Here is a 23,700-nt window from a genome sequence, read left to right on the forward strand (position 1 = left end):
CTTTTAAGGCACTTCATGGAATATCTCTACCCTATCATCTATTGAGACATTGCCCCTCACCCCTCCACTCAATCAATAATGACAGCCTTGCCTGTCCATTTGGAACATTTTTCAACAGGCACCTTTGTGTTTCCCACGATGGGAGGAGCTCCCTGTAAAAATCTGTAACTGTCCTCTTTTAAATCCCCTTTTAAAACCTACTAAAACCTACAAAACTCATGATAATGGTCAGGCAGCTGGTGTGCTGTGACTACTGCTTATTACACTAATCATAACTGACTCACTGTTGCCTTGTGCTCCTGCTGTTTGTTTTATGCTCCTGTTGTCTCTTGTTTTATACTTAGATTGTAAACCCTTTAGGGCTAGGGACCATCTTTTCGTTTTATGTATGTACAGTATCTAGCACAGTGGAGTCCTGATCTTTTATTTGTGGCCTCTAGGTAGTAGACAACTATTGCAGTATAATAACAAGCTTAGAACGGAGCTCCTTGTGCACCTGCCTACTGATCACTATGAAACTAAGGCACAGAGAAGTATAGATTCATAGACATTAAGGTCAGAAGGGACCATTATGATCATCTAGTCTGACCTCCTGCACAATGCAGGCCACAGAATCTTGCCCACCCACTCCTGCAATAAACCTCTCACCTATGTCTGAGCTATTGAAGTCCTCAAATCATGGTTTAAAGACTCCAAGGAGAAGAGAATCCTCCAGCGAGTGATCTGTGCTTCATGCTATAGAGGAAGGAGAAAAACCTCCAGGGCCTCTTCCAATCTGCCCTGGAGGAAAATTCCTTCCTGACCCCAAATATGGCGATCAGCTGAACCCTGAGCATAGGGAAAGATTCACCAGTCAGATACCCAGGAAAGAATTCTCTGTAGTAACTCAGATCCCACTTTGTAAGTATTGTAGCACTGAGGCGGGGGGTTGGTATAGGTATAAGACTACAAGTGCTATTCATTTTGGGTGCAGAACCATGATTCCAGCACCCCTGTACCTGCTAGGCCCCCTCCAAGTCAGTCCTACTCCTCCAAGCACCTCCAACATGTCACAATTTCCCTCTCTTCATACATCAAGTCTGCAAACCATCTTTTGAACCGCTCAGCTCCTTCTCATCACCTCCCTACCCCACAAACTTTCTTCTCAGACCCTCATCAACCTACAACTCTCAGGGTTACCCTCACCAGCATCAGGTATCCCCACTCTCCATCTTATTTCACCTAAGTCCAATCATCCACCTTCATTTTATTCACTCCCCATTTTGGATCTCCCCAAATCACCTGGTTTCCTTCCCAGGACCAAGCAAGCCCCTTTCACACTCGTCCCCCTTGATTAGGACTCTCCTTCCTTCCCTAAACTCCTGAAAATATCCTTCTCTCCCTGGGCTTGTGGTCTTATTATGATCTATACCAGGCATGGGCAAACTTTTTTGCCCGAGGGCCACATCTGGGAATAGAAATTGTGTGGCGGGCCATGAATGCTCACAAAATTGGGTTGGGTACTGGAAGGGGTGAGGGTTCTGGTTGGGGCCAGAAATGAGGAGTTCAGGGTGCAAGAGGGGGCTCCGGGCTGGGGTGGCGGGGGGGGTGAGGGCTCCGACTGGGGGTGTGGCTGGGGTGTGTGGCTGGGGATGAGGAGTTTGGGGTGTAGGAGGGTGCTCCAGGGTGGGACCAAGGGGTTCGGAGGGTGGGAGGGGGATCAGGGCTGGGACAGGAGGTTGGGGCGCAGGGAGAGGCTCAGGAGTGCAGGCTCTGGATGGTGCTTACCTCAAGCAGCTCCCAGAAGTAGCAGCATGTCCCCTCCCCAGCTCCCACACAGAGGCATGGCCAGGCAGCTCTCCAGTCAGTGGCAGAGCAGGGATTACGAAAACTTGGAAGACTTGTTTCCCAGGGCCCCTGCTTTAAGCACTAGACCACACTCTCCTCTCATAGCCAGAGATAGAAACCATGAGGCCTGCACTAATAGGGTCCTCTGCCCTAACAGGCCTTCATATGCTCACTTGACAGCTGATCAACCTGAAAAATGAGTTCTGGAAGGAAGCATTTGGATGACTTTGAATTTTTGGCCAAGGTTGGCCTGAATTGTTCCTCATGTACTCCCTTCTTCCGCTCAAGTGGTGAAGGTTCCTGTTTTGTGTCTCTGCAGTGGTCGCCAGGATGGCCAGAAGGGCCTTGAAACTTGTCTCTCTGGCAGCAGCCAGCTCTGGTTTCTACCTGTACAGCAGCAAGTACCTGGATCCCAATGATTTTGGAGCTGTTCGGGTGGGCAGAGCCATTGCCACAGTAAGTTGCACCCTGGCAGGTTGTGTGAGGGTAGGGTGAGAGATTTACTGGCTGGGTTAGAAGGATCCTCAAGAGGGAAATGTAGTTCACAGGAGCTCAGTCCTGGTGCTTAGTTTACTGTATTGATATATTTCAAGAGCATAGTTGGCTCTGAGCTCCAGGAATTTGGGTTTTTCTCTGTTTTATTATTTGTGTGGGGAAAAGAGGTTAAACACGTAGAAGGGCTAGCCGGTAATTTACAGTGAAGAGGAAGAGAGACGCTGTGACAATGAGTGAACACATACCTTATTGAGGACTCAATCTGGACAGCCCTGTGGGGCCTACACCCACTTTGCTATGGCTCTTTACCCCACATCCCCTTCATCCACTTCTTATCCAGAACTCAGTCCTTTGCATCACCCCACTGCTTTTTCCAGTCATTTTGCTTTGAAGCTGCTTACCACATCCTTGATGGTGGCTCCTCTTTCCCCTGCAATAACAGCTCATTGAAAGGACCATGTTGCTGAATGAATACTGTGTTGGGACCCTGCCTGTAATCTTTGTCTCTAGGGGTCCTTAGTGGGAGGAATTTGGGGAGGGGAAGGTGTCTGAATGTGTTTTGTGGGGGATTATTGTCAGGGAAAGGGTAAAATGGGAGAGGTAAGGCAGGAGACGCATGTGGGGGCAGCACACACACTGTTTCTAAAATAAATGCCGAAGAGCCCCACTAGTCCTGGATGCGTGTTACCTTCATTTCACCACAGATGTTGATCGCAGCATCCAAAAACATGAGCATGGCAGCTGACAGCCAGACAGGTTGTGACCCTCTCCATGAGAGCCCTCTCTGGAGAATCCATTAGCAGCCAGAAACAAGGAAGATCAGTAACTGTGTAGGAGATCAGTCTGCCCTGCACCTCTGTTGTGCCATACGTTTGTCGCTTCAGGCCAGGAATTCCATCACTTACAAGCCCCTGGTGCTAAGCAGCTGTCAGCCTGCATCGTCTGCACTTTTTAAAAACGCTTCATTAGTGAGAATTACAAGGAGTGCCTCCTGAGAGCAGGACTGCAAGAAGTAGGTTCTGTAGCTGATCTCAGAATCCATTACCGTGTATACATGCAGGCTGGAAAGATGTGTAGGCCAGAGCAGAAAGTGATGTGAGGAATGTCTGGGACCTAAGAAGATGTTTGTTTTGGAAGTGTATGGCAGAAACATCAACTCCCACCACCTTATTAAAAATAATGCAAAGTATGGTACTTAGCACTTTATCATTTCAGTGTCCCAGACTAAGGAGTCAGTAGAGGAGGTTTTGGAACAAACTGATAAGTTAAATAGTGATAAGTAACCAGGCCCAGATGGTATTCACCCAAGAGTTCTAAAGGAACTCCAGTATGAAATTGCAGAACTACTAAAGGTGGTATGTAACCTATCACTTAAATCAGCTTCTGTACCAGATGACTGGAGAATAGCTAATGTGATGCTGATTTTTAAAAAAGACTCCAGAGGTGATCTGGCAATTACAGGCCGATAAGCCTAACTTCAGTATCAGGCAAATTGGTTGAAATTCTGTTCTTTACTATAGTTAGCAGACATATAGATGAACATGATTTGTTAGGGAAGAGTCAACATGGCTTTTATAAAGATAAATCATGCCTCACCAATCTATTAGAATTATTTGAGGGGGTCAACAATACTGTATATGGACAAGGGTGATCCTGTGGATACAGTGCACTTGGACTTTAGAAAGCCTTTGACAAGGTCCGTCACCAAAGGCTCTTAAGCAAAGTAAGCAGTCATGGGATAAGAGGGGAGGTCCTCTCATGGATCAGTAATTGGTTAAAAGACAGGAAACCAAGGGTAGGAATATAATGGTCAGTTTTCAGATTGTAGAGAGGTAAATGTGGTGTCTCCCAGGGATATGTACTGGCACCAGTGCTGTTCAACTTATTCATAAATGACCTGGAAAAAAGTGAGGTGGCCAAATTTGCAGATGATACAAAATGACTCATGATAGTTAAGTCCAAAGCAGACTGTGAAGAGCTGGGATCTCACAAAATTAGATGACTGGGCAAGAAAATGGCAGATGAAATTCAATGTTGATAAATGCAGAGTAATGTGCATTAGAAAATATAATCCCAGTTACACATACAAAATGATGGAGTCTAAATTAGCTGTTACCATTCAAGAAAGTGATCTTGGAGTCATTCTCTGAAAACATCTGCTCAGTGTGCAGCGGTAGTCAAAAAAATAACAGGATGTTAGGAACCATTAGGAAAAGGATAGATAATAAGACAGAAAATATCATAATGACACTATATAAATCTATGGTATGCCCACACCTTGAATAGTGTGTGCAGTTCCGGACACCTCATCTCAAAAAAGGTATATTAGAAATGGAAAAGGTACAGAGAAGGTTAACAAAAATGATTAAGGGTACGGAACAGCTTCTTTGTAAAGAGAGATTAAAAAGACTGGGACTATTCAGCTTGGAAAAGAGATGGCTAAGGGGGGATATGACAGAGGTCCATAAAATCATGAATGGTGCGGAGAAAGTGAATGTGGAAGTGTTGTTACTCCTTCACATAACACAAGAACTAGGGGTCACTCAATGGAAATTAATAGGCAGCAGATTTAAAACAAACAAAAGGAAGTACTTCTTCACACAACGCACAGTTAACTTATGGAGCTTGTTGCCAGGGGATGTTGTGAAGGTCAAAAGTATAACTGGGTTAAAAAAAAGAATTAGTTAATGAAGGCTAGGTATATCAATGGCTATTAGCTAAGATGCTCAGGGATGCAACCCCATGTGCTTGGTGTCTGTAGCCTCTGATTGCCGGAAGCTGGGAGTGGATCACTCAATGATTGCCTGTTTTGTTCATTCACTTCAAAGCACCTGTCATTGACCACTGTGGAAATACCGGTGTGACGGGTTCGGTCACAGAGACCCCCTTGGGACTGTCACCTGATGGTCTGAGACTACCTCTGAGCCCATTTTCCCTGCCAGCTTGGGACTCCAGTACCCTGCCTTGTTGAGCCAGACACGCTACCCTGCTGCAAATACAGACTCAGGTCTGAACCATGTCCCCCAGAAGCTGCAGACTTAACTGAATACAGCTTAAGAAGTCCTCCTATCTCTAGCACCCAGATACCCAGTTCTCAATGGGGTCCAAACCACAAATAAATCCGTTTTACTCTGTATAAAGCTTATGCAGGGTAAACTCATAAATTGTTCGCCCTCTATAACACTGATAAAGGGATATGCACAGCTGTTTGCTCCCCCAGGAATTAATTTTATTAAGTATAAAAAGTAGGATTTAAGTGGTTCCGAGTAATAACAGATAGAACTAAGTAAATTACCAAGCAAATTAAAACAAAAGCACGCAAGTCTAAGCCTACTACAGTAAGAAACTAAATGCAAGTAAATCTCACGCTCAGAGATGTTCCAATAAGCTTCTTTCACAGACTAGACTCCTTTCTAGTCTGGGCCCAATCCCTTCCCTGGTACAGTCCTTGTTCCAGCTCAGGTGGTAGCTAGGGGATTTCTCATGATTGCAGCCCCCTTTGTTCTGTTCCACCCCCTTATACATCTTTGGCACAAGGCGGGAATCTTTTGTCTCTTTGGGTCCCCACCCCTCCTTCTAAATAGAAAAGCACCAGGTTTAAGATCGATTCCAGTACCAGGTGACATGGTCACGTGGTCTCTGAGACCCGAAGCCTTCGTTCTTCCAGGCCTGACTCACAGGAAGGCTTGCAAGTAAACCGAGCCTTCTACAGTCAATTGTCTTTGTTGATGGGAGCCATCAAGATTTTAAACCATCATTAATGGCTCGCACTTTGCATAACTACAGTAAGACCTCAGAGTTATATTTTATATTCCTAGTTTCAGATACAAGAATGATACATTCATACAAATAGGATGACCACACTCAGTAGATTCTAAGCTTTGTAATGATACCTTACAAGAGACCTTTTGCATGAAGCATATTCCAGTTGCATGATAGTCACACTTATTAGCATATTTTCATAAAAACATATGGAGTGCAACGTCACAACCAGATACTGGGCTAGATGGACCATTGGTCTGACCCCATATGGCCGTTCTTATGTTCACTGTACAAAAACCACTGATCACCCATACACCCCAGGGGAAACTGAGGTATAGAGAGGTGCAGTGACTTGCCCATGGCCACAGAGGGTGTCGGTGGCAGAGCTGTTAGAAGTCAGCAGTTCATTGCTCCCAGGCTCAATCCACTACTAGACCATGTTGCCTCCACATATTACAGGGTTTTACAGCAGCAGCCGCAAACAGAATATCCCACAATAAAATCTGCTGGTGGTCTCTAGCCCCTGTAAGTACTGGAATACTCTATTTTTTTTAAAAAATGTGTAGAATTCTTTTTAAAATGGTTTATTTCTTCTAACATACACAAGGCCCTGTATGGTCAGGTTGCTCCAGTGTGAATTTCTGCTATGCTGCTGCACTAATGACTCTGCCTTCCCAGCCCTAGGGATCTGCTCTTTATGAGGGTCAGAGGGTGTTAACTCCTTAATTTTCAAGTGTTTCTCCCTAACTATAAGGGATGGAGACTTCTTTAAAATGAGGGCTTAGATTCTATTGCAAACATGTGACTCTGGGAGCTCGGGACCTTGATGTGGGCCTATAATGCCTGTCCTTTAATCCAGCCTGGGCAGACCCCTACTTAGTCGGTAAGCTCCCATAATTGTTTGTGATTTTCTGGGGGGGAGGGAGGGCTTCAATCATGGTAGGTGAACTTCAAAATGTTCAAAACTTATATTCAGAGAAGTACCCAAAAGTGTGGATGCTTAACTCAACCTCTTGGGGCAAAGCCAGGCTGCAGCTAGGGGCACTGTCTCCAGGGACGTGTGCAGGCCAAATTCAGCAGCAACAGTTGTAAACATGAAAAAAAAACGTGGAGAGGGAAGACAACAAATCTGACCTGCCACTATATCCTCAGACCTCTGGCGAGTTTGAGTTTTGCTAGAAGGTTTGCATCAGTTCTCAATTTATCCATGCTTATTCATCTGTCCTTGTTAAACTTCCTTGCTTATGTGGCTTGGGGGAAAACTCTTGCCTGAGCTCAGGTTTGGGGAATCGGGTTTTGCTCATGTCTGGTCAGTCTTTGAGGGACCAGCAGAGAGAAAACACTGAAAGGCAGGGACATTGAGTGGGGACCTCCTCCCAGGAGATGGGGAGATCAGCTGATAACTTGAGGGGAGTGGGAAGCCAGCAACTGGATAACTCAAAGTGGAAGCTCCATCCTCTGAGAATTTTAAAACTAGACTCGACTAAAGGCTGGAAAATGCACTATTGGGCACTAATCCTGCATTGCCATCAAGAGGGACTGGATGATCTCATAGGTGTTCTTATATCTTATGAAGATCAGTTCCTCTGGAGCACAGAGTGCAAAGAACTAATCTTTGATGAAAGTGAGGTGCTCTTCGAGGCCTGGATAGCAGCAAGTCAAAGAAAACCTCTGCATTCTGGATAGCATTAGAAATCTGACAAAGCTGCTTTGTTTGCCCTCTGCTTCTTCCAGGGTCTAACACTGAATCTGCCTTTTCAGAAAGCATCAAGTTAACATCCTATGCCTTAGCTGAAGTGCATCTGAGACACTTTTGGGGATTTAGCAATGTCAGAGTTGCCTATCAGAATCATCATAATACTAATTTGTTGTTCAAGATTACGATGTAATTAGTAACTGCTTAATTAAATTCCCTCTTCCTCTGTAATGCAGGGCATACTGTAGCTGGTTCTTTTCAAGTTGGAAGTGATAATTACCTTCATGGACAAGAGACAACATAAGAACCAGCCCAAACCTTCACCCAAAGCTGATCCAAAGGTCCCCCTGTTCCAAAGCTATTTTTTGATGTTGGAAAATGCTTGGTAAAGTCTTTCTCCAAATACTTCTTCACGTACCTCTGCAGCTCCTGGCTTCAGCAGAGACAGGAAGGGCTGAAAAATCACAAGAAAAGGCTTCTCCTAACAGGTTTCCAACTTCAAAACCAGGAAATATCAGAAACCTCCATTCAAAAAGGGAGGCGCAAAACCCTGTTTGTATCTGATTCCCAACCTCACCCCAGAGCACAGAGCTTTGGGTTGAGGCTTGTCTGAGACTTCCACAGTTTGTCCATTGCTCATGTCTAGTGATTCTCTTTTTAATGCAGAAATGACATTGTCTCCTTTGTCTCCAGAGAGCTGGGCTTGTGAACATATTGGCTGTACTTTGTGTAAGGGGGCCCATCAAGGTTTATAGTGGTGCTGGGCATTCATCCCACCACAGAATCAAATGCCCGTAAGTTTTGAGATTTTGGAAATCATAGAATATCAGGGTTGGAAGGGACCTCAGAAGGTCATCTAGTCCAACCCCCTGCTCAAAGCAGGACCAATCCCCAATTTTTGTCCCAGATGGCCCCCTCAAGGATTGAACTCACAACCCTGGGTTTAGCAGGCCAATGCTCAAACCACTGAGCTATCTCTCCCCCGCACTGAGCTATCCCTCCCCCCAGATCTGTTTGTTGCAGATGGCCCTTGTCATTACAAAGGGACTGAGCCCCGAGGTGGTAGTGGAGATTGAAATCCAGATGGGAATTCTTATTGCACGTGCTACAATTAGACTCGTAGACTTTAAGAACAGAAGGGACTGTTGTGATCATCTAGTCTGATCTGCACATCGCAGGCCACAGAACCTCATGCACCGACTCCTGTAATAGACCCACAACCTCTGGCTGAGTAACTGAAATCCTCAAATCCTGATTAAAAGACTTCCATTACAGAGAATCTGCTATTAAGTGGTTCATAACAACAAGTGTTCCATGCCCAATGCTGCTAGAACTTAGAGAAAATGCTCTGAATATTTCCATCTCCATTCCTGCCCTTCCTGACTGTGGAGAGAGAGAGGAACTTTAGGCCTAGGATAACATTTTCAAAAGCATCTACGTCCCATTTCCAAACGTGATCTAGGATCTTCAGAGCCTAACTCCTCATTAATTTTAATGAAACTTACACTCCTCAGTGCCTGAGTCTCTTGTGGAAATAGGATTTAGGCCCATCGGTCACTTAGGCACTTGAAAAGGGTTACCTTGTCTACATTACAACTTTTAACCTAGTTTATGACCAGTTGCCTGGTCAACTCCAAACATGGTTTGTGTCCACCCAGTCACATTGTTAACAGGGTTAATAACTAGGGTAGCTAAGAGTGTTTCACCCTTGCTGGTAGCTTCGCTACATGGTTGTCTTCCTTAACCAGGTCATAGCATTGTTCTTTTGCATGTAGTTGGATCCCCATATTATATCTTTGTAACCAGGTTGACTGGTTCTCTCTGTGCATTGGACATCCCAGAAAGCATTGCCCCTTCCGCTGCTCTGCTTGCATATCTTTTGGCCACTCTCTCCCCGGCTGAGGCCAGGAGGAAGGGCTAGCTGCCCAGGTTTTCCCAGCACTCACTGGTATGAATACAGCCAGGTAGTGTAGTAGGTGTGAGTACAACAGCTGAAAAGCTGCTACGTGGATACAAACTGAATTGTGCTATTTGTAACCAATGAAGGTGACTGTAATGCTAATCAGTTACCAAACCACAGGAGTAGCTGTGGTACGGATGGGTGGTAGTCTGACCTCTCCTGTACCCATCCCTTCAGTAATGGCTTAGACATCACAATTGACACCATGGCAGCTGTTCTGACATTACCTATCTTGGATTTGCCTTCAGGGATTGGGTAGGAGGAAAAGGGAAAGACTCCCGTTCACATGCAAGCCTCAGGCTGTTTCTGGTTAGTTTCACATCCTGCTTGTCATGTACATTGTGGGGCCTGGCTTGTGGCTAAGACACATGATTGGGTATCCAGGCTTCTTTCAGTTCTGTTCCCGGCTCTGCAATTGACTCACTGAGTGACACTGGCCAAGTCACTTCCCTGCTCTGTCCTTCGATTTTCCCCACTTGGACATTTTCCTGACCTATCTCCCAGGGGGGCTGGGATGTTTAATTCATTAATGCCTGGAAAGTGCTTTGATGGCCTGGAATAGAAGGTGCTCTAGAAGTACAGAGTATTACTTGTTTTTAATAGTTCCATGTTACTGAGTTTCCTGCCCTGCAGGGAATTTTTCCATAAGTGTAAACCACTGATTTTCATTGACATGAATGTTTTTATTTGTATTACTTTTTGTTCCTTGTGACCCTTTTATTTTAAACTAAACTTAAATTTAGGGCCTAAAGCTAAATAGAAAGAGTCCCTTTAATAAAAGTTTGTTGCTTGATCAGAGATTATTGCAGAGTCTTCATACTGTTTCTGGCTTGGTTTTCAGACAGCTGTTATCACCTATGACTACCTCACTTCTCTTCGGAGTGTCCCATATGGATCACAGGAGTATGCCTACCTCAAATCACAGGTAAGGTGACCACAGCACAGGGCTCTGTCCCCAGAGGCTTGGCAAGCAAAGAGAGTTCTACCAAAGGCAATGCAATCCACCGAGCTACTGGCTTAGTCAGTCAGCCACTGGGATGATTCCCACTTCAGGCTCCTTGCTGCTTAGACTGAAGTGGAGCGCTACTGATGTAGTGCACTGAGCTGCTGGGGGAGTGGGAAGACAGGTGGCCTTGTGTTGCTTAGCAACAGCAAGAGAGTCTTGTCTCTGTCCTGCTTGGCCAGTTAGTAGGTGCGGGCTGTAACACAAGGTTTGAGTGAATTAACATGGGGCAGATATGGTGGACGAGTGGTGAATCCTCTGGGATCAGTCAGGGCTGCAGAGCATCCCTGAAGAAACTGAGAAGTAATTGGGCAATCTAAGGGACTCTTCGCTGCCAGGCTTTCTGTCACTGTGTTCTGATGTAACTAATTAATATGAATAAAAATAGCATCTGTAGTGACAGGAATGAAGATATAAAATACAACCTCTCCGCAAAGGGCTCTCAAACTTGTCCAGCAGATCTCTTGTTTCTCAGTTCTGGGCCCTCCCCACCTGCACTGCCAGTGCCCTTCAATCCTGACCCACAGATCCTTGTGTTTCAGTCCTGTCCCTGCCCTGCAGCCCCTCTGCCGAACTAGAGCTGGGGACTCTTCAGAGTAGAGAATATGGATTGTGCTGATCTATGCCAAATTAGGCAGTAATTTTGCAGTAGGACTACCAAGCCTATTTAATTTTTCACCTAACACATGTAGGAGTTAGACTCCTGTGTCCTGAGGTGAAGAGCTAGTGGATTGGGCCATCCATCCCCTTACTACCACCACCAGTGCCCCACACAACTCCTCTTAGTATTTAGTAACATATATTTTGGTTTAACTAATGCAAAGTGCTTAAGAGTGTCTTGCAGAGCAACCTGTGGTTGCTCTCACCTTCTCCTTCAACTAAAGAAATAATGTTTATTGTAGCTCTTCTGATCACAGATGAGTGTCACTGATGCACTTTAAGGAACTGGTAGTAGATGCCAGATTGACAAATTTGGGAGTCTGGAGCTTTCTCTCTGTGTTTGCCCATGTCTCTGCCATCTCCATAACTCTCCAGTAGCCCTGAGGACTATGGCTTGCACTCTTGGATGCTGGGTCCAATCCAGCACTGGTTGGTAGTGAGTGAAAATCACGACTTTCTGGCAGCTGTCCATTAGTCTATGCAAATAGAGGTGGTGGGTTCTCAGTTCAGTTCCTAGTGGACAGGCGTGCACAGCACACGACCTGCCCTCATAATCAACTGACACCTGTGTTGGCAACTTTAGCGTAGTGGCCAAGGACTGAGTGGGAGACTGAACTCTCCTAGAGTTGATCAGGCCTGTGAGCAGTGTGATGGGAGAAAGCTTGCTCTGCCGCTGCCTAAGTTGTAGCTGTTGGCTCAGAAGCCTCCAGATCCCAGGCTTGTCAATCTGGCACCTTCCCCAGCACTAGAAGTGTTTTAAAAAGACTGTACCTTTGAAACTTGGGTCTGCAGAAGGGCTGCATTGTAGCTGCTCGGAGAGAAGCTGAGGTGGTGGAGTTGCCGGTGCTACAGACTGCTTGTAGTTTGACAGCTGTTCCCAGCAGCCCTTGCAAAACTCCAACCTTTTGCCATGTGTCTCCATGGCCTCATTAACCTCTGTCATGCTGCATCTGATGGTTTGCCGATATGTGCTCTGGGCAGCAGAAAAGGGTCCTGTTCATTGGAGCTGTGCTGTACTCTCCCCACTTGGCAGCCAAGACTCGCTGTGTCAGCACTTGTGCCTTGGCAGGATGAGTCAATGCAATGCAAGAGGGCTTAGTGCCATGGCCTGCATTTTCTTCAAGTCTTGGGCTGCTGAGAGGGGAAAGCCAGGGATATGGAGGCTGTGAAGCAAATTCAGGCATAGCATGAGCAGCTGAAACTCCTTCAGTGAGCGTAGTATCCTGGCTTGTCTTGCTGTTGGGGGAGTATAATGGGGAGGAGCATTTTAGCTGACAATAACTAGGAACGTGGCCTTCTAGCACCAGACTTGGGATGGCTGAGCTAGCAAAGTGTCAGATATGCAGAAGACAATGACCCTGCAGTGCGACTGGGGAACGGCATACAGAGTCCTTTGTTTATAGTGCACTGGTCCCAATCCAGCCCCAGATGAGTAGTAACTGAAAGCCTTTACTACCTGACAGCTATTCAGTGGTCTCTGTGGACTGTGTTTGTTGGGTCTCAGTCTGGTGCCTCATGGATGAGTCATCAGAAAATCCACCATCAGACCTGGCACTAATTGGCCTCTTGTTGGCCATCAGTAGTGGCCAAGAGAGACTGCATTGCCTTCTCAGCCTGAGGGTGAGTCCCTCCAGGGGCATGGTGCACTGGCAGGTGGCAGTAAGTGTTTGTGAGGGACACCAGCCCCGGGGGTTGCCCATGCTGCATCTGTTCTGTAGATAAACAGAGGCCATCAGTCTTCAGGGCTCTCAATCTGGCACTGACATCTCCTATCTTGTCAGCCTCCCCACCCCCACCCTTTACTCCGGCAGTGATGCCAGCCTCAACCCCCTGTTTATGTGCTGCTCCCACGACTATTTTTTGTTTCATCGTCCAGGCCTGGACCGATCCAAACGGCCGTTACCACCTTCTCTCTCACATCCCTCGTCAAGGCCCACATCAGTTAACAAAGCTACAAGAAACTAGCCGACTGACAATGGCCCAATAGAGAATGACTTGGGGATAGCTGGTATTTATTTTAAAATATTGTATATATATTCTGACTGGCTGTTTCCTCCCATGTCTTCTGCCCTTTGTATGCTGCTCACTCACTTAGCCTGCCAACTCCATGGGGCAGGGACTGTGTCTGCCTGTGAGTGTAGACAGTACGCAGAACATTGTGGGTGCTGCTGGAATATAAAGAACACGATGCTCGTTCTGTAATAATAATTTCTGTTCAGCAGCTAAACAGGAGACTCTGAATAACCCACTGTTTCAGTCGAGAGATAGGAAACCTCAGTGGCAGCACTAGTTCCTGAGCCTGTTGGGGCCAAACAGGTACATAGTAATTAGGAAACAATTAAATACAAAGCAGATTAAGAAAGAAACAGGTTCCCTGGGGACTCATAGCCAGGTTCCCACTTAGCTCCAAGGAAACCTCTTCAATCTCACTCTCTTTTTCTGTCCCTCATGGGCCACTTTTGATGCTAATGTTCTCAGCTAGGCAGTTCTCAGCACCTCTTGATGATCTGCAAATTGGGGGAGTATTTACTACTTTCTGTGAGACAACAGTGTGAACTGGGATGTAGCCATGTCTCTCTGAGATCTGTTAACCTCATCTTGATGCTCTCACTTCTCTTTGCCTCTCCCTTGCTCCAGCCAAGAGGTGTGGGGAGCTACTTCTCTGCTAGTACCCCATGCCCTTTCCCAGCAACCAAGTGAGATGAGAGCCCTGTCCTTGCCACTCCTTCTGCCAATACTTATAGCTGTCAGTATCAGGAGTGAAACTGGCATGAGCCATGTAAGTTTCACACCTGCCAGAGCAACCCTTCCAATCAACCTTGGTGGCTTGGCAAGCAGGGTAACCCTAATCTTCAGTCTGCAGGGAGGAATCTCATGGCACTCCTGGCACTTCCCTTCAGTTGCTGCTAATGCCAGTAAGTACTGATCCAGTGATGTTGCGGTCATCTGTGGCCATGTTTAGCTCTGGAGACACTGGGTGCTCAGTAAAATGTATATGTGTGTGTCTAGTGTCAGGAGCACCCCGGGAGATCAGTACTTTCACACGTTTATGATATGGTCCTGATCATTCCTGCTGGTTCGCTTAACTTGTTGTTGGTGGGACACATGCTAAAGTGGGCATTGTCTTCTGCTCATCCTCTCGTGTAATTCAGATCACAAGGGAGATGAGGGATGTTGGTTCAGCCACCTTTGTCAGGTTGGTGAATTCTTACCTGATGTCTTTCTTCCTTCTCTGGATTGTGATATTTCTTCACGTTCCCTCTCCTTCTGGGAAAACACAGCCTCTCCGTAATGTCGCTGTCTCTCTAATCTCTCTTTTACCTACCTTGGGGCATTTCGAACAAGCTCATCACAATAGTATCTGGGTGCCACTGTTGATACTTCATAAATGGATGTTGTTGTCTTTCTGCAGATCCCCCCCTTCAGATCTGAAGGTGTCACAAAACACAAAGTTTGTTTCAGGGCTGGCATCAAAGCGTGGTGGTAGTAGCAATTAGATGTGTGCCATCTTGCCCATTGGTACAGAAATGCTGCATGGCCGATGTGACACCCTGGCACCTCCTTATTCACCACTGTCATGTAATTAGGATATGTTTTGTACAAAGTGTGCCTTGTGAGATATCATTCTAAAAGTCTTGAGCTGCTAGATATTAATATCTCATTGGCATGTATGTACTATTGTCGTATGTGAAGTTATGAAGTTTGGCTGTGTATGTGTTACTGAAACATATTGTGAGGTTGAAAACACCCACAAGAAGCCTTTCAGGTACAACAGTAAAAAGGCAAAACAATGTTAATGGCTTATTGAGGAAATGCACACAAGCACAAGGATTACCCTAGGAACTGTGTACAGTAGAAACCTCTCAGAGATAGCACTACACAATGGGAACTATTTGACCCAGGTCACAGCAAAAGAGCTTTCCAGCAAGTGGGAAGAAGATATAAAAGGGGGAAATGACATCATGATGGTACCTCACTCTCCCTACAACAACACACCTGGAAACACCTGAGGAACAAAGACTGAACAGGGGGAAGTAATGATCCCAGGCTAAAGGGATTTCTAGCCTATGTATGAAAACCTGGGAAACCCCAGCTGCAAAGCAAAGGCAGCTTGTGCCTTAAGAATCTGCCAGCCTGCTTATCACTCAGGGTGAGAATTTGCTAATTCATATCTTACCTATCTAGTATGTTAAGATCAGTTTGTGTTGTTAGTTTATTTTCTAGGTAATTTGCTTTAGATCTGTTTGCTATCACCTATAATCACTTAAAAGCTATCTTTTTGTAGTTAATAAACTTATTTTATGTTTTATTAAACATGTGCGTTTGACTAAGGTGTCTGGGGAATATCTCAGCTTGGTTATCACAAGTGTGCATGTCCTCTTCACATTGAGGGAGAGGTGGACTGGGTATTAAACCCATATACAGGCCAGATTTGACCAGGCAGGACAGTAGTGCTCTGGGTCCCAGGCTGGGAGGCTAGTGGTTGGAGAACCTGCATGTAATTGCAGCTGGGTGTGTCCCTACCTGTGTGAATGCTGGTGAAAGTGCAAGCTTGGAGGGCTTTGCAGCTTGTCACAGCAGCACAGTGCTGACACAACAGAAAAAGGCAGACAAATAGCGACAAGTTTTTAAAGTGCTTGTTCACAAGAGTGCCTTGTGTTAAAGGAGGATGTTGATATAATAGGCATCACAGAAACCTGCTGGAGTGAGGACAATCAATGGGACACAGTCATTCTGGGGTGTGATTATGTTGGAAAATACATCGGAAGGAGAGAACAGGTCATGCCGGGTGGGGGAGGGAGGCGGAGGGAGTGGCACTATATGTGAAAGAAAATGTAGAATCAAATGAAATAAAAATCTTAAATGAATCCACATGTTCCATAGAATCTCCATGGATAGTAATTCCATGCTCTAATAAGAATATAACAGTAGGGATCTATTTATCAACCACTTGACCAGGACAGTGATAGTGACGATGAAATGCTAAGGGAGATTAGAGAGGCTATCAAAATAAAGAACTCAATAATAGTGGGGGATTTCAATTATCCCCATATTGACTGGGTACATGTCACTTCAGGACAAAATGCAGAGACAAAATTTCTCGATATTTTAAATGACTGCTTCTTGGAGCAGCTGGTACAGGAACCCACAAGGGGAGGGGCAACTCTCGATCTAGTCCTGAGTGGAGCATAGGATCTGGTCCAAGAGGTAACCATAACAGGACTGCTTGAAAATAGTGACCATAATATAATAACATTTAACATTCCTGTGGTGGGAAGAACACCTCAACAGCCCAACACTGTGGCATTTAATTTCAGAGAGGGGAACTATGCAAAAATGAGGAGGTTAGTTAAACAGAAATTAAAAGGTACAGTGAGTAGAGTGAAATCCCTGCAAGCTGCATGGACACTTTTCAAAGACACTGTCATAAATATAAAGGGAAGGTAAACACCTTTAAAATCCCTCCTGGCCAGAGGAAAAATCCTTTCACCTGTAAAGGGTTAAGAAGCTAGGATAACCTCGCTGGCACCTGACCAAAATGACCAATGAGGAGATAAGATACTTTCAAAAGCTGGGGGGAGGGAGAAACAAAGCCTCTCTCTCTGTCTGTGTGATGCTTTTGCCAGGGACAGAACAGGAATGGCGTGTTAGAACTTAGTAAGTAATCTAGCTAGATATGTGTTAGATTATGATTTCTTTAAATGGCTGAGAAAATAAGCTGTGCTGAATGGAATGGATATTCCTGTCTTTGTGTCTTTTTGTAACTTAAGGTTTTGCCTAGAGGGATTCTCTATGTTTTGAACCTAATTACCCTGTAAGGTATTTACCATCCTGATTTTACAGAGGTGATTCTTTTTACCTTTTCTTATATTAAAATTCTTCTTGTAAGAAATGGAATGCTTTTTTCATTGTTCTTAAGATCCAAGGGTTTGGGTCTGTGGTCACCTATGCAAATTGGTGAGGATTTTTATCTAGCCTTCCCCAGGAAGGGGGCTGCAAGGTTTTGGTGAGGATTTTGGGGGAAAAGACTTTCCCAAACAACTCTTTCCCAGTAACTGGTTAAACGTTTGGTGGTGGCAGCGAAAGTCCAAGGGCAAAAGGTAAAATAGTTTGTACCTTGGGGAAGTTTCAACCTAAGCTGGTAGAAGTAAGATTAGGAGGTTTTCATGCAGGTCCCCATATCTGTACCCTAGAGTTCAGAGTGGGGAAGGAACCTTGACAGACACCATAATAGAGGCTCAACTTAAATGTATACCCCAAATTAAAAACCACAGTAAAAGAACTAAAAAAGAGCCACCGTGGCTTAACAACCATGTAAAAGAAGCAGTGAGAGATAAAAAGGCATCTTTTAAAAAGTGGAAGTCAAATCCTAATGAGGTAAATAGAAAGGAGCATAAACACTGCCAAATTAAATGTAAAAGTGTAATAAGAAAAGCCAAAAAGGAGTTTGAAGAACAGCTAGCCAAAAACTCAAAAGGTAATAACAAAATGTTTAAGTACATCAGAAGCAGGAAGCCTGCTAAACAACCAATGGGGCCCCTGGGCGATCGAGATACAAAAGGAGCATTTAAAGACTATAAAGTCATCGCAGAGAAACTAAATGAATTCTTTGCTTCGGTCTTCATGGCTGAGGATGTTAGGGAGATTCCCAAACCTGAGTCATCTTTTGTAGGTGACAAATCTGAGGAACTGTCACAGATTGAAGTGTCACTAGAGGAGGTTTTGGAATTAACTGAGAAACTGAACAGTAACATGTCACCAGGGTCAGATGGCATTCACCCAAGAGTTCTGAAAGAACTCAAATGTGAAATTGTGGAACAATTAACTATGGTTTGTAACCTGTCCTTTAAATCAGCTACTGAACCCAATGACTGGAAGATAGTTAATGTAACGCCAATATTTAAGAAAGGCTCTAGAGGAGATCCTGGCAATTACAGACTGGTAAGTCTAACGTCAGTACCGGGCAAATTAGTTGAAACAATAGTAAAGAATAAAATTGTCAGACACATAGACGAACATAAATTGTTGCGCAAAAGTCAACATAGTTTCTGTAAAGGGAGATCAGGTGTTACTAATCTATTAGAGTTCTTTGAGGGGGGTCAACAAACATGTGGACAAGGGGGATCCAGTGGACATAGTGTACTTAGATTTCTAGAAAGCCTTTGACAAGGTCCCTCACCAAAGGCTCTTACGTAAATTAAGTTGTCATGGGATAAGAGGGAAGATCCTTTCATGGATTGAGAACTGGTTAAAAGATGGGGAACAAAGGGTAGGAATAAATGGTAAATTTTCAGAATGGAGAGGGATAACTAGTGGTGTTTCCCAAAGGTCAGTCCTAGGACAAATCCTATTCAACTTATTCATAAATGATCTGGAGAAAGGGGTAAACAGTGAGGTGGCAAAGTTTGCAGATGATACTAAACTGCTCAAGATAGTTAAGACCAAAGCAGGCTGTGAAGAAATTCAAAAAGATCTCACAAAACTAAGTGATTGGGCAACAAAATGACAAATGAAATTTAGTGTGGATAAATGTAAAGTAATGCACATTGGAAAAAATAACCCCAACCATACATACAATATGATGGGAGCTAATTTAGCTACAACTAATTGGGAAAGATCTTGGATCGTTGTGGATAGTTCTCTGAAGACATCCACGCAGTGTGCAGTGGCAGTCAAAAAAGCAAACGGGATGTTAGGAATCATTAAAAAAGGGAGAGAGAATAAGATGGAGAATATCTTATTGCCCTTATATAAATCCATGGTATGCCCATATCTTGAATACTGCATACAGATGTGGTCCCCTTGTCTCAAAAAAGATATACTGGCATTAGAAAAGGTTCAGAAAAGGGCAACTAAAATGAGGGGTTTGGAACGGGTCCCGTATGAGGAGAGATTAAAGAAGCTAGGACTTTTCAGCTTGGAAAAGAGGAGACTAAGGGGGGATATGATAGAGGTATATAAAATCATGAGTAGTGTGGAGAAAGTGAATAAGGAAAAGTTATTTACTTGTTCCCATAATATAAGAACTAGGGGCCACCAAATGAAATTAATGGGCAGCAGGTTTAAAACAAATAAAAGGAAGTTCTTCTTCACTCAGGGCACAGTCAACCTGTGGAACTCCTTGCCTGAGGAGGTTGTGAAGGCTAGGACTATAACAGGGTTTAAAAGAGAACTGGATACATTCATGGAGGTTAAGTCCATTAATGGCTATTAGCCAGGATGGGTAAGGAATGGTGTGTCTAGCCTCTGTTTGTCAGAGGTGGAGATGGATGGCAGGAGAGAGATCACTAGATCATTACCTGTTAGGTTCACTCCCTCTGGGGCACCTGGCATTGGCCACTGTCGGTGGACAGGATGCTGGGCTGGATGGACCTTTGGTCTGACCCAGCATGGCCATTCTTATGTTCTTAGTGTGAGAGGAAGCCCGGGCTGGTGGGTCAGAGAGCTCAGTGGTACTCCAGTTCCAGGTGGCACCCCAGCGGGAACCCATCACAGTCGACAGGCTTGAATAGGACAAATATCCCATGATCCATGAGTTTAGTAAAATGTGGGTGCTGAGGACATGGATGTCGTCATATGTTAATGGGGGGGGCAGTGGAAGATGAGGAGGGACGGGATCTGCACTTAGGAAGTCTCTGGACATATTTAGAATCTGTCCATGAATTAACTGTGTTGGCTTCAGAATTGCTTTGTCAGGGAAAAATCATTTGGGGAGGTTAATTACCTTTGAGAGCAGAATTGGGATGTTGTCCTCAGTCAAGCTGCTGGTTATTGGACCTGGGCAATTAGTTGGAAGCTTCCACCTTCTGCTGTCACTATATGAAATACAGAGCTCTTGCTCCTGGGAGGCTATTTCTGGAATCTGTAGTGTTTGCCTCTTGAATGAGGGAGGCATTTATAAAGAGGACATTGGCAATTTGGTGTAGTGGCCAGATTTCCGGAGCCTCCTGTCTCTGGAAGGAAGAGGGAAATGTGTGTAAAGATGGCTTAAGACTTGCAGATGGTTCAGGCTGGAGAAGGAGCCCATGTCTATGATAAGTTTTCGTGATTCTGTAACAGTTGGAAGTTTAAAGACTGAAGCTTTACCTGCACCTGCTAAGGGACGTTCCAAGGAGCTCTCCATGGTGCTGCTCCAGAACAGCTCTGTTAAGGAATCCATGATGCACCATCCCCTTGCAGCTTCATGAGCATATGATCCTTCCACAGATATCCCCTGCCAGTGTATCTCCTCTATTAGCTGAAGGTACCCTCTCTACGGTGTGAGGTGAGTTGAGTTGAGTCTCCGTGGCCCATGTCAGCTGCTGAGGAGGGAGTTGGTGTGGTCATGTGAGAACATTACAGAAAAAACCTGTTTGTGGTGAACTGATCTGCGAACCTCAAATTAATTTTCCGTGAGACCAAACTGCCTTTGGATGGTGAACTGGCTTGGAAGCAGTGACAGAGAGGGCAAAAAGCATTATATCCCATCCCCATTATGTCTTCTCTTCATCATCAGTGAGTGCTGTCGCATGGCCAGCTCCAATGTAGAATGGCCAGCTGGTGGTTTGAGGACTCTGTGTGGGTGTGAGTGCTACAGTCTAGTGAACCACCTGCCAACGTGGGAAATATTAGAACTTTACACTGAAAATGTAACAGATGCTAAAATAAATCCTATAATAAGATACTCCTCCCCCCTTTCAGTCTCATCAATGGACTTACCCATTATGTGATTGTTACTTTGGTCTTGAACTCTTAAGTGCTAGAGATATCAATCCAGTCAGGTTGTGGGCTTAGCTGAACATTCTTATGCACTTCAAGGTGTTTTGTTCAGAGAAAAGGTCTGTTCCATTGACACTTCCTGGGAGGAGAGGAGGAAGGTGAGAGGCAGTAAATAGCACCTCATTTAGTCTGCACCTGGCTTCCTAGTCCTGCACCCTCATGTCTGAACTGGTCATTGGACATCATTCCAGCAGTAGGAATCTAGGAGCAGGTTGTGAACATGTCACTCACACACTGGATCATTCAGCCATCTGAAACTGTCTGATTTGTTGATTATCTGCAGGCTCGTTTGTGATTTTCTCTTTCTTTTTCCCCATACCCTCATGGGGCTGTGTCTCACACGCGTTCTTGCTTCTCGCCTCCAGGTGGGGCTGTTCCTTCACTGTTGGATCACAGACTGTTGGTAGCTTTGTTTCCTTACAGCTTCTTAAAGGTAAATAATAGCCAGAGGAAATTTGAGGAACATCTAGCCAAATGTAGGAATGGAAGCACTAAGACATTCTTGAAGGACAAGCTGCAGAAAGCCTGTGCGTGAATCCATGGATCCTTTTGTAACTCCTGCATGTAAAGGGAGCAATCAGAGTGAAGAAAAAGGTGTTTATTACTATTGTTGTTTTTGTATTTTGACAGCACCTAGAGACCCCATCTGAGATAAGGATCCCATTGTACTAAGTGATGTACATACTTTGGGAGATTGTTCCTGCCCTGAAAAAGACCGCTGTTGAGCTTCATTTCTTTACCTTGGTTTTCACCCCAGAGTAGGAGGGTGCAAATATATTTTCTGGTTTATTCAAGGAGTGACTGTCCAAGATAGGGGCATCAAAAACAAGACAGATGATGCAACTACCTGAGAAATTAAATTACAGTCCGTGACTATGGGCCTGTTCCACTGACATCAGTGGGCTTTGGATCAGGCCCCAGGAACAGATGGCATCTGTCTGAAGGAACTGAGGGCCCAAATGGCTGAACTCCTGGCAGCGTGTGGCTTATTTAAAATCAGCTATTAAAACAAAAGACCCAGAGGGTGGCCAGTGGTGTATCCATCTGTGGGTGTATTCGGCCTTTGCAGTCCCTGGTGGGGCCCTCACTGTCCTATGACATCCTGCTCTGAGGAAAAGAGCAGCAAATATGGGTCCTCCAAGCAAACCTAGAGTGGACTTTCCAGAGCAGCCATTTTGGAAAACAGAGACCTGGTCCTCCAAGGGCTAAAGGCATTAGCAACAGTCAATCAACAAGAGTTGCCTGGCCTTAGCAAGTCAGTTCCTGGCTCGGAGCAGAGGGTGGTGCTCTCGGGCCAAAGGAGCCTGGCAGGTAGCCAGAGTTTATGGCTAGCTGAACTTACACTGATATTGCAAAGGGAGAAGGGCCTGAGGATGTTGGCCAGTGGAGGGGATGGAGACAAATGGGCCCAGCAGGAAGAGGCCCAGTGAGTTGTCAGTAAAGGATTGAGGTGAGTAGCACGTGGCTGCTGTTGATTGGGTCCCTGGATTGGAACCTGGAGTCGTGAGTGGGTTTGGGTTCCCCTACCACCACAGGAAAAGTGGCATAAACTGGAAAAGGGGGCAGAGCTTATTTCGGAGCCCAAACAAAGGGCTGAATTTAAAGGGCCCAGAGCTGAGGCTGAAGACCCTACCAAGGGCAAAGGGATTGTTTGTCTATTGGACTCTTTAGAACCCTGGAAGGGGTTCACTTGACCTCTGTGGCTTGGCCTGAGGGCCAAGCCACTGAAGACCCACCAAAGACAGTTGGCAACCTGCAGGAGCACTAGGGGGGAGAAAAGGACTCTGGTACTGCATGCCGTTGCTCAGAGGTGCTCAGGAGGTGAGGGCCCATTTACACCATCTTAAAACTAGAAACCAAAGTTGGCTTGAGAATTGTAAACCCAAGAGTTTTAGGGATCTGGGGCAAAAACTGGGGATTGGTCCTGCTTTGAGCAGGGGGTTGGACTAGATGACCTCCTGAGGTCCCTTCCAACCTTGATATTCTATGATTCCATGATTTCAGGCTGGGAACAATAGCTAAGAGAATCATAAAGATAGCTGGGGCAAATCAGTGCTGGTAAGGGTAAGTCATGCTTCTCAAGGCTGTATTTATTTGTTTTTTGTTTTATCTTGAGTTCATAAAAATGTACCTGCCCTGAACTCAGTGTATGCTCCAAAAGCTACCAATGTCAGCTTGCAATAATAACTCCCCACTAATATCTACAGACCCCACTTCCAACACTCCACCACCCAAGGAAAAGCTTGGGAAAACAGATAGGCCTTGGAACGTGACCTGATGGTCAGCAAGGTTGAGATTTGTCAGAGTGATAGGGGAAACAACTTACAGATTTAAGGGTCCTGAATTGAGAGCACCCACGTGCTCCTGACATTGAAACTGAGAGACTGTCGCCTTGAATGTTCCAGCTGACCTGAAGCACAAAGAGAGAGGCGGGTCTCTTGGCTGTGCAGGACCCAAACCGTAAAAGACTCCGTAGGCTACTTCCAGCACCTTGAGCTGCAAAGCAAAAGTCAGTCTTCTTGTCAGCTGGGGATGAAG

The 23,700-nt window shown here is 45.2% G+C and overlaps 1 protein-coding gene across 5 annotated transcripts in view; it reads left to right on the plus strand.

Moving 5' to 3' along the window:
• ADCK1 (aarF domain containing kinase 1) overlaps nt 1-23,700 on the plus strand; it is a 142,142-nt gene that overhangs the window by 6,559 nt on the left and 111,883 nt on the right. For 2 of the 5 annotated variants that reach the window (XM_073349309.1, XM_073349313.1), the window contains exons 2-3: nt 2,147-2,283; nt 10,582-10,665. In XM_073349309.1, coding sequence (XP_073205410.1) covers nt 2,147-2,283; nt 10,582-10,665 — 221 coding nt within the window. Of the gene's footprint in view, nt 1-2,146; nt 2,284-8,055; nt 8,122-8,523; nt 8,575-10,581; nt 10,666-23,700 lie in introns of those variants that run through there. The other 3 variants (XM_073349311.1, XM_073349312.1, XM_073349315.1) reach the window with 3 other exon arrangements.

The sequence above is a fragment of the Lepidochelys kempii genome, chromosome 6 (assembly GCF_965140265.1).
Source record: "Lepidochelys kempii isolate rLepKem1 chromosome 6, rLepKem1.hap2, whole genome shotgun sequence".
In the NCBI taxonomy this organism is placed as follows: domain Eukaryota; kingdom Metazoa; phylum Chordata; order Testudines; family Cheloniidae; genus Lepidochelys; species Lepidochelys kempii.